The 15,847-nt window shown below is 42.6% G+C and overlaps 2 protein-coding genes across 2 annotated transcripts in view; both read right to left on the reverse strand.

Moving 5' to 3' along the window:
* The window catches only part of rif1 (replication timing regulatory factor 1), an 18,139-nt gene extending 13,265 nt beyond the window's left edge, over window positions 1-4,874 (reverse strand). The window contains exons 1-12 of the mRNA XM_023404962.2: window positions 4,673-4,874; window positions 4,086-4,134; window positions 3,010-3,149; window positions 2,845-2,923; window positions 2,587-2,683; window positions 2,341-2,471; window positions 1,731-1,825; window positions 1,255-1,444; window positions 994-1,086; window positions 631-769; window positions 375-526; window positions 21-135 (exon numbers count right to left, since the gene is read on the reverse strand). Coding sequence (XP_023260730.1) covers window positions 21-135; window positions 375-526; window positions 631-769; window positions 994-1,086; window positions 1,255-1,444; window positions 1,731-1,825; window positions 2,341-2,471; window positions 2,587-2,683; window positions 2,845-2,923; window positions 3,010-3,125 — 1,207 coding nt within the window. The 5' untranslated portion in view covers window positions 3,126-3,149; window positions 4,086-4,134; window positions 4,673-4,874. The remainder of the gene's footprint in view (window positions 1-20; window positions 136-374; window positions 527-630; window positions 770-993; window positions 1,087-1,254; window positions 1,445-1,730; window positions 1,826-2,340; window positions 2,472-2,586; window positions 2,684-2,844; window positions 2,924-3,009; window positions 3,150-4,085; window positions 4,135-4,672) is intronic.
* Window positions 4,875-6,372: 1,498 nt separating this feature from the next.
* Window positions 6,373-14,177, reverse strand: tnfaip6 (tumor necrosis factor, alpha-induced protein 6). Its single transcript, XM_023404939.2, has 6 exons — window positions 14,011-14,177; window positions 12,404-12,541; window positions 11,207-11,368; window positions 7,046-7,274; window positions 6,721-6,761; window positions 6,373-6,626 (listed from the first exon to the last, which is right to left on the reverse strand). The coding sequence occupies exons 1-6, from the start codon at window positions 14,108-14,110 to the stop codon at window positions 6,505-6,507; spliced, it is 792 nt and encodes a 263-aa protein (XP_023260707.1). The 5' UTR covers window positions 14,111-14,177; the 3' UTR covers window positions 6,373-6,504.
* Between the last annotated feature and the right edge of the window lie 1,670 nt (window positions 14,178-15,847).

Raw genomic sequence — 15,847 nt, forward strand, 5'->3', positions numbered from 1 at the left:
GGGGCGATGTGCAAACGTACCGGTTTTGGGAGTGCCAGGTGTAGCAGCACCGTTCTGAGTGACGGCTCTAGAGGGAGTGACGGGGACTGAAGGGGCGTCGGAGCCGATGGTGCACTGGAGCAGCGGCACGGAGACCTGGACAGAGACAGACCACAACGTGTTTTTTCTTTCATGCGTGTCAGTAACAGCTGACGGTCAGTTCATCACGTCGAAGCATCTACATCTCTCCTCATATCATTAACATCATGTGCAGGTTTCGTGGAGACAGTTGTGAAGCTTTTTGAGTAAATTAAGAGGAAAAAACGAGCTCGAAGGAAATTGATCGTGGCTACTGAGTAATTAGAAATTAGATGTTTTATTATTCCACCACTAACCTGATCAAAGTTAGACAACAGGTTGGGTCCCAGCTGGACCACCAGGTACCACCACACCTCCACCTTGGTGAGCAGCAGAGCTTCTGTCCTGACGTTGATGGACATGAGCGGCTGCATCAGGAGCTTCATACGCTTGGCGCTGCTCAGGATGTCTTCACAGTAACGAGAGGAACAAGTTAAAGTTCAGTGACGACGCCTGCGAGTTTAACTAAGAGTTCAAGAGACAGGACGGGAAACCGTGGCGTCGGCCGCTCACCTGGGTTGAGGGAGAAGTTATCGATGAGGCTCTTCCAGGCGATGAAGGCGATCTTCTTGACGGTGGGGGAGGAGCTGCGGAAACCGAGCTCCTCCAGGTGCAGCAGAGAGTTGATGAAGGGACCTCCTCTGTGCAGCATCTGTGGAGGAACGACACACGTGTGATGTGACCAACGGAAAACTAATCATTCAGAATAATAGTCCCGTCCAACAGATTGCTCTGCATATTGGAAAGAGTAAGAATCAGCTCTTTGTTGGAGAGTAACAATCAAGTTTGTCTAACGTGTCTCACAACAGAGACACATTCATCTATGAACTCTGCAGAGGCACAATGTGCAGACACTCGGTATTATTCACACTTTACCTTCCCGAGCAGTTTCACAAATAAGGGCCAGAGCTTCAGGACGTTGGTTTCATTCTTGGACATGAAAAGTTTCTGCAGCTCTGGGATCAGTTTCTGTGAAGACAGACAGAGCTGCGTCACAGGAGTTTCTCACATTGAATCATCTTGAACAGTCACATCCTGATGAATATTAAACAATTTTAAGACCAAATGTTGTGATCTGTAAATATTCTCCTGGGGGCGGAGCTCAGTTTCAGTTTCTGACACACACAAGAGACTCACCGAGGACATCATTGGCTCGATGATGGCAGCCACCTCCATCTGTTTCTCCAGCAGCAGAGGCATGCCCATCTCCATGGCAGCGGCGGCACGTAGACGCACCTTGGAGGCGGAGTGGACGACCAGAGGAATGACCAGCTTCGCCCAGCGGACCGCTCCGTCGCCCATCTGGACGGGCACCTGCTCCAGCAGCCTTTAAACACCAGGAGACGTCACAAATCAACTCCGCATCAATATGAAAAGTACTACACGATGAAATGACAAAACTGTAATTATATGTGGTTTCACTCAATTATGATCAATTAAAACAAAATACAGATTTTTCATCTTGAAGGCAAAACACTTAATGACCACGTGTCAACATTCCTGGGTCAAAAGTTACAGTCTTTATTTTGCACATTTATTTGTCAAATTCAAAAAGGAGGATCTGATTCATGTCCTGTTTGGATTTAACAACACTGCCACACTGTTCTTTTTACCTGATGACAACGTTCAAGGCTTCATGCTCCATTACTACAGACTGGATGTCCTCTCTGCTCCACACACTCTCCAGTGTTCCCAGTATAGACGGCACCTGAGCAGGAGGAAGCGACATGGGTCAACACACCGGTAGTGACGCATCTGGCCGCTGCTCCGTTTGCAGCCAGATCTCTTCAATCTCTTTCTTACTTTTACTTTTCTTATTTTGCATTCCAGCGAGACAATGTTTAATTTCTACTGTAACTAGAAGGCCCCGCTCCTCGCCTCCGTAGCTATGGTAACCAAGGTCTTACAGATAAGGATGCGAGGAAAAGAATAACTCAAGCTCAAATCCAGCTCCAGATAAGGATGTGCTGGGAGTAAAGCAAAGGTCAAGACACATGCAGCAGTAAGTAGGTAAGACATGAGACTTATTCGGATGTTGTGATGGGACGCCTGGGTGATATACGCCCGGTCGGACAGGACGTCTTTAGGGAATTGGGTGTGGCATTACTTTAGTTCATGTGACACTGCACTGCTCATCTGTTCCTCCTCGCTGCATCAATCTGATAATAAATACATCTGTCTGAACCATCTGAAATCTCCTGCTGAACGCCCTTTCGTGCTCACTTTTTTGGCGACTACATCTGGGGGAAAGCTCTGTTTGGAGATGACCCATAATGCCCTGGTGCACGTGTTCTTGTCTGTCGACTTCCCCACCAGGGAGCAAAGTGCTGATAGTATATCAGCGGTGAAGGTTTCTGGGGAAACAAAAACGGAACAATAACGTCACCATCAGCAGTGATTTCATGCCCATAAAACTTAATCCCACCGGGTCAAAGGATGAGGATGAGTAAAATATATAAATTAAATTACCAGGCACTCCGGAGACGACATGGGAATGGTAAACACAGAACCCTAAAGCTTGCAGGGCAGCTTGGCTCAGCTCTGCATTCGGACTGGTTATGTGAGCCTGGAAACAAACGTGAGAGAAAACATTATTAGGCATCGTGGATATCAACAGCTTTACTATCAAAATGGGAGTTTCAGAGCTTCCTGTGTGGGTGGGTGTGTGTGTGTGTGTGTGTGTGTGTGTGTGTGTGTGTGAGAGAGAGAGATGTGCAAAAGACTCACCAAGATGGTTTTACCCAAACGAGAAAAGTGCTTTTCAACTGCAGGGAGAAACTGGCGGCCTTCCTCTCCACTGAGCCGACTGCACAGGAAAAATAAAGTTATTTTCCTCGCTCCAGTTCCAGTTTTAAACCGAGGATGGGTGAAGACCCCGGACTTGTGACTTACTTGGCGATGGTGAGGTAGGCGTCTGTCTGCTCGGACTGTCCAGCAGCGCCGTCCTCCAGAGATTCCAGCAGAGGGAGGAAGCTGGAGCTGCTCGGAGGCCCCGCCGTCGCCATCATTATTACTCCTCCTCTCCTCAAGGCCTTATAAAGAACAGGAGACGCAGAAAAGTGAGAGTGGGTGACGTCTGCGGTTTCATCCCGAGCTCCTCCTGTCTACGTGTCAAACATGTTTTGCAAGACGCTGAAACACAAATGCTCCCAGTGTGTGTGTGTGTGTGTGTGTGTGTGTGTGTGTGAAGGTAAAACAATAAGGTTAAAGACAGAGCAGGAGCAGGTCACAGCAGGGCAAAGACCTGGGCTCAAAAGACACTAAATTTACCTGCAACACAAACCTGGAACAAACTCCCAGAAAACCTGAGGTCTAGTCCAACTCAGTTCGAGTCAAAATCAAGGTTTTAATCTTTTGTTTATTACTGCTTTTCATTAAAGTTAAATTAAAAATAATTAATTTGTCTCTATCCTCCAGATGTTCTGGATCTTCCTCCTCCAGGAGTCCCAGCCTCCTCAAAAAAAAGTAATGAATAAATGAAAAAAAATGATTTACACTAATTTTGTTTTCATAATGTTTGTGTAATTCTGTCCTCTTTCCAGTGCGTGTGGCTCAGGTCTGTCGGCGGCACCTTGAAGAATCATAATCTATTATAAGCTTTATATTAATCATCCTGATCGTGCTCTACTCTGTACATGACGTCTATTATATATCTGCAATCAGAGGGTCGGAGGACGAAGGGTGCTTCACACATTGTAAAGCCCCTTGAGACACACTGGTAACACTGGGTTATAAGAATAATTCTATCTTACTTTGTCTTCATATCCTGCACAAAAACCTTTCTCCTGTTTAACATTCAATTGTTGCTTATTTGTACCTTTTAAGTGATTATGTCTTTTTAGATCCCACATATTTCTCTTCTTGTATTGATCTTTTTCTATTGTGTCTTTACAATTTGCCTCATTGCCCCTGACAGTGATGTGACATTGAACTAAAACAAGCAAGGGACAGAAAACAGATGCTCATACCTCAGTGAGATTTATGTCGAGCTGCGTTCACCCTCCACTGTATCCAGAGCTGTAAACAGGGGGACAACAAGAAGATAAAAACAAAGAGTTATAAGTGCACAGATGTGTGTTATAATCAGCTGCCAGTGAAGTTGTCTCATCACTCTGTGTGTGTGTGTGTGTGTGTGTGTGTGTGTGTGTGTGTTGGATGCTACAGAGGCCATCACATCAGCCCCAACACCAAAACAAGTCGGTGTCCTGCTGAAACAACACCTGGGAACTTAATCGACACAGTCCACGAGTTGTAACAGAAGAAAAGCAGCTACTCAGACGCCACATTATTGAATGCAACAGCCCTGAACCATGCGGGGAACCAGCCAGCAGCCTGCTAACGTTACCTAGCTTCTTCCAGTTAGCAGCGCTAGCAGGCAAAAGTTTGGTGCGCGCACACAGGTGGACAACACGGCTGCCAACACCGCCTCACGTGTCCGTGGTGACGTGATATTGTTTAGACTCACAAACAGGTAAACACATAACGCCAAAGACAAGTATTTGTGTTTGTTTGTTTGTTTTTCTTGTGGACGCGACGCGCAGCAGCGGCTGCTCACCTTTCAGGACGAAGAGGAAACAGCAGAAGTGACACAGCATCAAAGCCGGAGATCGAGCCCCGGCGGTCCGCTTCACCTCCCGACGTTTCAGACGCTTTAATCCGGCGTCCGATGTTGAATATCTCCGCTTCCTTCTGCTGCTCTGCTGCTCCTTGTGCTGGTACCCCGCGAAATCAGGCTGGCGCCAAACCACCACGCCGACGTACAAAATTACCTTTGACCCTTACTACGTCACACACGGGACCGCCCATTTTTACCGTATAAGGAAAGCAGCAAACTGACCGCTTTAAAAATAAAAATAAAAACAATAATATCAACTTATCAATAACAATTAAAACAGCTCTACACTGATTTTCTGTTTGTGTTTAACACCGTGTCTCCACTTCTATCACGTCCTGTGCAAATGTTTTTTATTTGTTTATTTTATTATTCAAAACATTTTCAATTTCATCTAATTAAAACAATTAAACATTGAAAAAGGAGGAAACAATTATAATAAAATAAAATATAAAATATGAACAATACATATGGATTAAATAAATACAATAAAAGGAAATAAATGCAACACATAAATAAGGATGATGAAACAAAAATAATAAGCAAAAGTATTGCAAAAGGACAAATCCAAACTATATACACAGAGGAACCACGAAAGAAAACAAAGATATTAAAGCTTAAATATTAGCTTGCTTTACTGTTCTTCAATCCATGTAATGAATTAATATAGTATCCAGTTATTATTTTGAATTGTTGTGTGACTATGGGACAGGACACATGTTGGGTTGTGTCACGTGAAATCGTCTTCTTCTTCTTCTTCTTCCTCTTCTTCATTAAATTGGCAAAACTTCATCAAGAAGCACTGACAGCTTGGTTAAAAGTTTACAAACATAACTTTTTGCCCCATAGATTCCTCATATGGAACAATGAAGACATCTGATATAAAAATAAGACTCTTTTCTATCACTCCTGGTTTGATAATTACAGAAGAGCATTAGGGCCACATGTGAAAAAAACATTATTTAATTTAATTCTTATTTATCATCTTACAAAGAATTTCTTGATTAACTGAAAATACCTATAAAACCACAGGTGTATGCCAATGTTTTTGATGTGATACCGATGTTGACTTTGCCAAATAAAGTTGCTTAAATACATAATAAAAGTGATATAATACAAAGAAAGTAATTCAAGGTGTTTATATAACAAGAAGAAGCAGGTAGCTACTAGTTGATGATGTCGGAAATTAGTTCAGAAGCGTTTGTAATTGTGAAATAACATGTGTCTTGAACTAAGATTAACACGTGGAACAAGATCGTCCAGTATGCAACAAACCAAGCAATTACAACCTGTAACTGAACCCAATGAAAAACAGGCCAGAGACACAACCCTGGAGTCAATATAGTATCTGAAATAAAACCACTGAATATATTACAGCCAGTGAAAATATATATTAAGAAAAAAGAGTTCAAGTAAATTACAATGAATCTGTGGCACTCTATCTTTTAATGGCTGATAAAAGATGCAGAAATAAGTCACTAAAAACAGAAGCACCAGTGTTAATTTAACTTTGCAGCCTGAAAGTCGGGGAAAAGTTGAATGGGAATAAATGGAAACCAGATTTATTTAGTCTAAAGTAGGTTCAGCCTCAGGACCAGTGAAGACAGTGTTTCTATAACATAAGAACAATATGAGAAACACGATTTAACGACCTTGTTTATTTGACAGAATGATTCCTTTAATGAGCTATAAACACTCATTTATTACAGTACACGAGGTAACCAATAACATTATAAATACAGCAACAGGATGACATCAGTGTGTTAAACCATTAGTCAGTGAAAATAGTGGGTGTAATTGTGTGGGAACAGAGATGCATTAAAGGTAGTGTATTGTAGCTGGAAGCCGCCGGCTGTGACTGAAGCGTCGGAGAGGAACTTTAACGTCATCACGTTTCCTGTAAAACAAAAACAAAAACAAAAATAAAACACATCAGTGCGACAAATCTCTCCTCTTAGGTAACATAGACATATTGTATGTTGACATCTCACCTGTGCTGATGATATCGTCAGGTAAATAATCGCCACAGAACCTGTAATCAAACAGATTAAAAAGGGAAATTCACATTAAACTTTCATGTCAGATCAAACACGTGATGTTTATCGAACAAAGAGCAAAAACCATATTTTTTTACAGCTTCTCAAATGTCAGGATTTGCTGGTTTTCTTTATCTTTCCCTTGAATATCTTAATTTCTTTAAACTGCTGGCTGGTTTTCATTTTCACTATTTTACAGACGAAATTATTACTTGCTAAATTGAAAAATGTTGTTGACTATTTAGTTGCAGCCCTGATAAATAATGTGAGATGTCCTCACCTCCCAGCAAAACCAGAGACATCATCGTAGCTGTCGTACACCTCCAGGTAATCTGCAATGCACGCCATGTCGTCCTCCACGTCAAACTCCAGGAAGCGGAGGCGGATCCTCTGGCCCAGGCGGACGCGGATGTGCCAGTAGCAGATCTGCTCGTCCTGGTACTCCTCAGGGAAACCTGGGGACTGAATGATCTTCTTCTGATCTGTCAGCACGCCGCCACACTCCTTGGCTGTGAGACACATGAACGACACGTAGTGAGTGGTGTGTGATTTCAAATGAACACTCTGAGGTCAGACAGATCCTGTTACTGCTTTTCTAGAAGAAACCCCGTCGACTCCTGAATAACTGAATGTTTATTATGCTCTCTTATTGAGACTTAAAAGAAAAACAACAGCTATCGAACCTGAACATATCTTTGATTGAAAACATTAAATGAACTTCCCCCTCAGCAACTGTAGCTGTGGGGTTAAATGAAGACGGAGCTGTAGGGACCAACAGAGGTCGCTGGCTGCTACTGACCAAAACAGTTCCCTCCACAAACAGAAGTTGGCTCATGGACACGATGTCAGGCTGAATGAAAGGTCTGATTATCACATTTTCTCACAGCTGGTGTCAAAGTTAAAGTTAAATTTCAGAACCATTTCAGCTCTTTCTACATTGACGCCACTTTTAGACCCTCGTAGCCCAAATGCTGAAAAACTGAAGCCCAGTTTTTGAAATTCTCCACATCACTGATGCAGATGAATTGTAAATGCATTTACCAAAGTCTTAGGTTCATAAAAAACATTGCAATATATGAGTGAAATAGTAGATAAATGTATAATAAATGCCTAAAATGAGTTTTGTGACATCACTGAGTCGCTGACTGTCACTCTGCTTTGATGCTCCTAGCTCCGGCTTTGAGTCACGTACAATCTCGCAAGAATATGAGAAGAAAAAGTGGAGAGTCGACAGATTTCAACAACATTTAAACCATATTTCTACACTGTATTATAGCAAAGATATTGATGGAAACATCTGTCGACTTCAGAGGGTTACGTTTTTTTTTTTTTTTTACCCCGACTGATAAAACATACTTTAAAATACTGTTTTTTGCAAAGTAACATATTCCATGCCTGCACATGTGCAAGAATACCCACTCACATGCATTTAATATACTGACAATACACGGTGTATATACAGTGGATAACCGCAGACACATTTCACATCACTACAGGGAAAGGCAGCTCTGTGAACCGGGGACATGGATGAGTTTCGGTGTCTGTGTTCTCAGGCGAAATGACCGCTGGAGTCGTTCCCCACGATGGATTCCTTTAATCAGCTTGTGGGATTCTACACGAGAAGTATTTTTGGTTTGGGGGTCTGTCTCTTGCGTGTGAGCTCCGAATGAATTCAGAATAACCAAAATGAAATCCTGTAGCTGAGTAAAGGAAATCAAACACACATGTCGAGGCTGGTGACAAAGGGCATCAAAAGCTTTTTCCACCAGACGTCCTCGAGGGAAATGAAAATTAATGTTGTTTGAAATCCTTTCTCATTTATGGATCTTTACAACGTTAAGCCGACGTCCATCGCCGGGTTTACGCTTCAGCCGAGATGTCTGACTTGGACGGAGAGACGACCTCCGCAGCTGATGAGTGGGTGACCAGGAGTTATGGAACGTTTATGCAGCGGAGGATTAGAGAGGAATAAACTTGATGCGATGGTGCTCACGGGAAACAGCTGCTCCCTCCTCTCAGTCAGGAGAAACTACTTCTGATTTCATTCCCATTTCTTTTAAAATGTAGTTTGCCATAGTTTGTCCACCAGAGAGCGCAACTGTACAATGTCCTGCCGAATGAGTGCATCTATTGATCGCTATTCTTTAACAACCAACCCTCTCAGCTTTTTGGAGCGTTTGTTTTATGTCTCGCAGCTTTATCGTCTTGGTTCACTCTCACTGCTCCAGTCACGTTAAACTCCAGATGTTTCCAGTCAAAAGCTCAAAGGTTTTTCCACCGTCTACCTGCTCAGTCAGAGACCGACTGGTGAACATGGTGGAGGATTTAATGTTGGATATTTTCCTAAGAGTTAGCGGAGACCAAAACAGAGCTAAAAGAAGAAAGAATGGATGTGTGAACGTGCACCTGTTTGCAGGTGATAATACATCAGTGTTGTGTTTATAGTTTCTTTTTCTGCTGCTTCAGCCAATATGTAATCATCCCAGTATCAAATACTGATTTTGAATATTTGGTTTCAGGCTCAAAGATCTCGTATCGGTCGAGCTTTACTTTGAAACATCAGACAAACCCACTGCCTCGACCTTTGTTTTTAACTGAATTAGCACAATAACTTCCTGCACTGATCCAAACAATATTCACCTTTCTATGTGCTGGAAATGCAGAGAAACTGCAGAGTGAGAATTTCATTGCACGCAGTAACTGAACTGAACGTAAGCTTTAAATAAAAATACAGAAAAAGTGTTTTTCCTCATTTTCTATTCTGTTCTATTTCCCTTCATTCATGCTGCTGTTAACATTGTAAACCTCGGTATGAAGTGACTGTAAGTATTTCTTGTTTGAAAGTCAAAGAGCTCAGTTAAAAGACACTAAACAAGAGACACAAAACAGCTTCAAAGTACCTCCTGCGAAGAGATTTAAAATGACTTAAGGGAAGGTGACTAAAAAAGAGATGTGAAACGACAACAAAGCGAGGGGAAAGCAGCATGGAGACACAAACTGACCACGATCACATCACTTGTAGTTGTTTTGTGAACTGGAGGTTGGGCGGAGCTTTTACCAGGGGCCCATTTTCTAATTGTCTGTCCGTTTTTTTACTCGTGAGCCAAATAAGAGACAAATTTCCATCATTTTGTGATGGATAATAAAGTTTTCCTGATGCTGAAACTGTGTTTTTAACTCACTGATGAGACCTGCTAAATTCAAACGTTACTAGTGAATTTTCAAAATATTGCTTTTAACTGTTTTTTTTTCCAGGTTCACTAATATTGAAATATTAGTTCGGACTCTGGTGAATCATGCGGGTGTGGTGCTCACTCAGGCCTTTGTTATCACTTACTCAGTTGCTGAACCAGCATCTTATCCGGACTGATGTTCTTACTTCCTCCTGGTTTATCCTCGGTCTGCAGTGATAACTCACAGGGCGGCACTGAGATTGTGGCTCTGAGTCAGTCCTGACTCACTGTGGTCTCACAGTTCCTCTATACCATCCCTCCTGTCTGACTTCAAACAGCAGTGATGAGAAAAACCCTGAGTGAGTCTGTGGAGCCTCAGACTTGATGACTACTTAACCTCTGGGGCCCGGGTCCCCCCCCCCCCCCCCCCCCCCCCCCCCGGCTGACCACAGCCCCACAGTCATCACTTACACTTCAAACCACACAAATCCTCCTGAGCACTGAGACATTATAAATAATACAACACGTCCTGTGTTCAGACTGTTACTGAACATGCTGGTAAACACTCAGACATATCAGCATTAAACCGCGCTCCATAAAACAATAGTTTTTATTTTCAAACTTAATTGAACAACTCATGAACCAATAGAGAATAATTCCACATCTTTACAAACTTTTATAAACTTCTGTCTCTATTAGATGTATCAACAAAAACTGCTGACAAATCCAGAAAGTGATGATGTCAGGAACATTTTTATTGTATAGTGTTTATTTTTATAGCGTTAAATATCTGATTATCTGGATTTGCAGTGGTTTGGATGCATTTATGTATATTTGTGTGACTTTTGCATGATGAAGTTTTTTTATGTTGCATCTTGTTGCCTCTCACATATACAGGCCTAGCACTTTGCAGGGCTATGCCACATCACATGGACACAATTTGAACACAACCTTGACTTCACCTTGTAAAGTTGTAAATGGCCGACGTGTTACCAAACAGTTACTTGCTGACAGGTGTTGCTACCTGACTTGAAATATCTGGTTCTTTAGCTGCTAAACGCTCCACTGTGTTCAGCAGCTAGAGTCGCTAACTCTTGAGTGTTTGCTGTTTGGAGCAGAGCAGCTAGTGGACGGTGGGTCTTAGAGATTTTTCTCTAACTGCAGCTGCCAGAGCAGAAGATTAAAGCGGCAGAGTTGGGTGATTAGTATAAAAACATTGATTAGCGCAGCTTTAAGTACACTACCTAACTATATGAACGTGTACTCACAGTTGGGGTTGTAGCAGTACACGTCCCACTTCTCGCTTTTGTTCAGCCTGTAACCGTAGTCGATGATGCCAACCTTCCCGAAGCCGCAGTTCGCCCCAGCTTTGACGATGGGGTAACCAACACGCCCTCTGTCGAACCATCCAGCCGCACACACGTGGAAACCTACACAAGAGAAGAAAAACATCTGTTTTTTCAAGGGAGCAGTTACCCATGAGAATGACCCTCTCACTTTTCAAAACTCCCAAATCTCCCATTTTTCTTTCAGGGGGATTTTCAAACTAAAACCTCTGTGTCCACTGACTGTCCAGCTGCAATACTTCTGTAATCTGAACTGATCTACTCTTAACACACTTTTAAAAAGACGTTAGACAGGGATCTTTGTAGTAAACATGCAAATTATTATCTATCAGAAAGTTTAGGTGTCTATAAACCAATACACACAGAATAAATACAGTACTGTAAATCTATTCCTGCCGACCACAGAGAGTCTTTCTTGTCTCAGGGCCCCCTGTAGGGAAAACCTTCTGGAGACCATCAAAAGAGTCTTTGTTTTATTTTGTTGGTTTTTCTCATTTGCGGTGACAGAGTTAAGCGTGGAGTTACAATGAGCAGACCCCGGCCACAAGATAAAGCAGGGACCTCCAAGGCAGAGGGGGGAAACTTTCAGCTGACAGGGAGGTGGATGGTGATGCCAGAGCCGGTGGCTGGATCCGGACTCTGTGCCACGGGAACAGAGAGATAAACCAGCCAAGAAGGTGTTTTTTTGTGCTGTTTTTGTTTTTTTATAATCCTCATGTGAGCGTTTAAGATTGGGCAAAGAGTCGTGCAACGGAGAAGCTCTCGTGGAAAGAAGTGATTCACTCCCTGACCTTTACCCTATGAACATATTAACCTCTTTTTTTTCCCTTGTTAAAAGCATTCCAGTGGGTTCAGACGAGTCTCTCTACTGTTACATCACGACAGAGATTATGTTGATTTTATTTCATGGGAGAGAAGCAAGATAAACACGGCCGACATGGTAATGTAAACTGGTTGTGGTTACACTGTTAGGTTAATGGGTCAAACAGCAAACCGTGACTCGTGGGAGCGAAGTGTTGGCGAAGAGAGAGTCTGAGTGAGTTTGAATTCCCTCCGTCATTGGCAGGAGCTCTGCATGCGTCGTTGTGGATGTGTTTGAGAGAGCGAGCTGGTGCAGACCTATTTGCCGAGCCGCCTCCAGTTGTTCGTAAGTGGCCAGTTTCCCTCCCTCGTACTTGCAGACCGCCTTGGCCTCTTTATACGTCAGCTGGTATCTCCCTTTGCGAGATTCCCGGTGGTAAACTCCAGCTGCCTGTTCTGTCAAAGAGAGGGAAAACAAAAAAAAACAAAAAAGAAAGAAAGAAAAGAAGCTGCTGAATGTGTGTGAAGAGCGAGGGAAACGCCTGGAAGAAAACCTGCATGAGCTTCTGTGTAGCAACCGCATTTACTTGTATCTAAGCGACCTGATGATACACTTTTGAAAAGTCCAAACACACAAGCGTGGGGCTGCAGTCAGGCTGGTGACAGTGTTTTCAGTGAGAAGGGCGCCGATTCACCGTGTGACATTTTTCTTCATGTTGGAAGCTCACCAACAATGTGGTCACTTGCTCCCCGGCCTCCTCAGCGGGGAGTCCTCTGCTGATCCTGTTTTGGCTTTACGCACGGATGACTCGCAAAATTAGGCCGAAAGCGCTGAGAAATTAGCCTCAAGTTCACGTTTTGATTTGATCTTTTCGTATGTTTGCTTTTAAGCTAATTAAACTGTCATGCAACAGGAGTCACGACTGATGACTCTGATTCTGACTGATTCTGCTGCTGCTGTTTTGTCCCATCTGAAACTTCTTATGCTGCCTGGTCTCCCTAACAAATGAGGTTTCAGACTTCAGTGGGACTTAGCTGGTTTAATAGTTAAAAAATATTGCATACACACAGTGGGCTTCTGAAACTTTCAAGAAGCAAGTGTGAATGTAATCTGCCATACCTGAGCACAAAGTTAACGCAGACACGGGATAGAAGACAAAAGTTGCATGAATAATAGTAAATGATGTTAAGGTGAACTCATTAGCAATATGAAACACTGTTCTGTTGCCAGGCAGGCTTTCACTCTCACCTCATAAAAATACAGAGAGTAAGGTAGAGTCAGAGGTGCATGTTTGCAGCTTGTTTGGTTTATATTTCAGTATAAATGCAACAGGACTTCATGCTGTGGTGTCAATCTTATGTCAAAATTCAATAGATAAACTAACAGAACGATAAATTAATTGAACTATCTTTTCTTATATTTGTATTTTGAGCTGAAGCGGAAAAGATTCAGTCATTCCCCCCATGTTTAGTGGCCTCATGCACTAACTCAGCCAGGTCATAAACATGCAGTTTGGCAGTGAGTGGAAAGCTGCTGGACTGCTGCATACAGCCCATTAATCCTTCATGTTTCCTCACAATATGCCTTTTATGTGAAGATGTAGTGCTGTGTTTGCAAAAAAAAAATAAAACAAAGTTCTCACAGTTAACAGCAGATGATTCAAACTTAAAATTCAATGGTTAATAACATTCAATCTGCAGCCTGATAATAAAAAACTGCAGATTATACTGATTTTGATCAATAACAGTCATGTTAAGTGAAACATATAAGTTAGATGACTTTGAATATTAATCGTTAGGTTCATTTGTATCCCGATTGTTCACGATGGAGAAAAGGTGAAGTTGTCCCCGCGTGACCGACATGTTTTAAAGCTAAAACAACTACAACAGCGAGACTTAAAAAAAAAAAACAATGAGTTATTTACCCAGCCATATCGAGTTGTGAAATATTCCGTTTTTGTAGCCCCATGCCTGCGCCTCCTTCAGCAGGAAGCCGAGTGTCCAGATGAGAGCGAAGACGCGCATCCTCCAGTCTGTGCGCTGCGGCTGTGTCCAGATGTTTCCAGGAGATCCCTCCTCTGCTCCTCTGCTCCTCTGCTGCCTCTGGCTTTATATACGAGACACTCACCGCGGCTGCCTCCCGAGAGAGGTGGGAATGTGAAGGAGTAAGTTCACTCAAGTCCTGTCAGTTCATTAAACACAACTGATGGTCACGTTAAGACTATTTACACGTTTTGTCCTGTTTTTCTTCAGCAGAAGTGGAAGAAATATTCACACCATTTACTGAAAGTGTGGAAATTAATTACTTAATACTAATTAATTGATTAATTAATCACACACGGAAGAGGATTGGGGCCGCGTGATTTTTATATAATAATTCTTTAGTCTCTTTAGTTTGTGCGTAAAGTCCAAACCTAGCTACGATAGCTCGCTAAGGTACATACTAGCAGCTGTGTTCATTTTGCCATTGATTCATGCTATATACTTGTAGCTAGTACTAGACAAGGTACGACCTAGCTAGTCTGTGCTAATAGCAAGGTATAGCTAGTCTGTGCTAATTGCGGCATTGATTCATGCTATATACTTGTAGCTAGTACTAGACAAGCTAGGACCTAGCTAGTATGTGCTAGTAGCAAGATATAGCTAGTCTGTGCTAATTGCGGCATTGATTCATGCTATATACTTGTAGCTAGTACTAGACAAGCTAGGACCTAGCTAGTCTGTGCTAATAGCAATGTATAGCTAGTCTGTGCTAATTGCGGCATTGATTCATGCTATATACTTGTAGCTAGTACTAGACAAGCTAGGACCTAGCTAGTCTGTGCTAATAGCAATGTATAGCTAGTCTGTGCTAATTGCGGCATTGATTCATGCTATATACTTGTAGCTAGTACTAGACAAGCTAGGACCTAGCTAGTCTGTGCTAGTAGCAAGATATAGCTAGTCTGTGGTAATTGTGCCATTGATTCATCCTATATACTTGTAGCATGTACTAGACAAGCTAGGATGTAGCTAGTCTGAGGTACGACAGCAGATACAATAACCTGTGTTATTTTCACTGTTACAACTAACAATCAACAGTGTATACTGCCGTCCATGGTCCCCCCACCCCCTCTCAGTGCCCCCTCAACATTTCCTTTTAGCTCTGGTTTAGCAGCTGACTGCTACTTGTTAAATTAATCTGTCTGTCAGCTGGTGTTGGGTGGGATGTGGAAAGTGGGTTAGGGCCAGGTTCAACAGATTTAGGTTGGTGTGATGTTCCACACTGGAAGGTGGAGTGAGGAGCTGACCGTCATAGAGAGCGGGTTGATGTAATATTGTTTAAAAAACAGGGATAATGGTGCCCATTTTCAGACACATTTTATACGTAGGAGTTAATTCAGAGTGTCCTGGGCTCTTTTCTCACCTCCACACAGCTGACCAATAACTGACTGTCCGTTTCTGAAAGTTACAGACATGTTCAAACACAGATGCCCCCACACATGAAAGGTTCTGTTGGAGTAGTCTATACATTCTCCTTAAGTAAGTTTGTTTAGCTGTCTGCTGCTGTTGGGAATGGGGCTGATCATTGATCTGATCAGCAGTGAAGGTGAAACCAAACCAACGAGCTTTTACATGCAGTCATGGTAATATGATAATATTGAATAACAATGCTGGATCATTTCTTGTGCTGATTTAATGTGTTAAGGGGAAAGACTCTGCTCAGCTCCCCCACAGAGTCTTCTCAGCACAGTTGCTCAACAACTCAGGCCACAGGGGGGG

The sequence above is a fragment of the Seriola lalandi genome, unplaced genomic scaffold, assembly GCF_002814215.2.
Source record: "Seriola lalandi dorsalis isolate HSWRI2012SDOR001 ecotype SW California unplaced genomic scaffold, Sedor1 jcf7180002054258, whole genome shotgun sequence".
Classification (NCBI taxonomy): Eukaryota; Metazoa; Chordata; class Actinopteri; order Carangiformes; family Carangidae; genus Seriola; species Seriola lalandi.

Bases quoted from the DNA above. Each gene is read 5' to 3' on its own strand.
- tnfaip6 (XM_023404939.2), bottom strand. From the start codon at position 14,110: ATGCGCGTCTTCGCTCTCATCTGGACACTCGGCTTCCTGCTGAAGGAG. The intron at 11,369-12,403 runs GTCTGCACCAGC...TCTCTTGTGTAG, and splicing joins GGAGGCGGCTCGGCAAATAG to GTTTCCACGTGTGTGCGGCT. The intron at 6,627-6,720 runs GTGAGATGTCAA...TTTGTTTTACAG, and splicing joins TGACGATATCATCAGCACAG to GAAACGTGATGACGTTAAAG.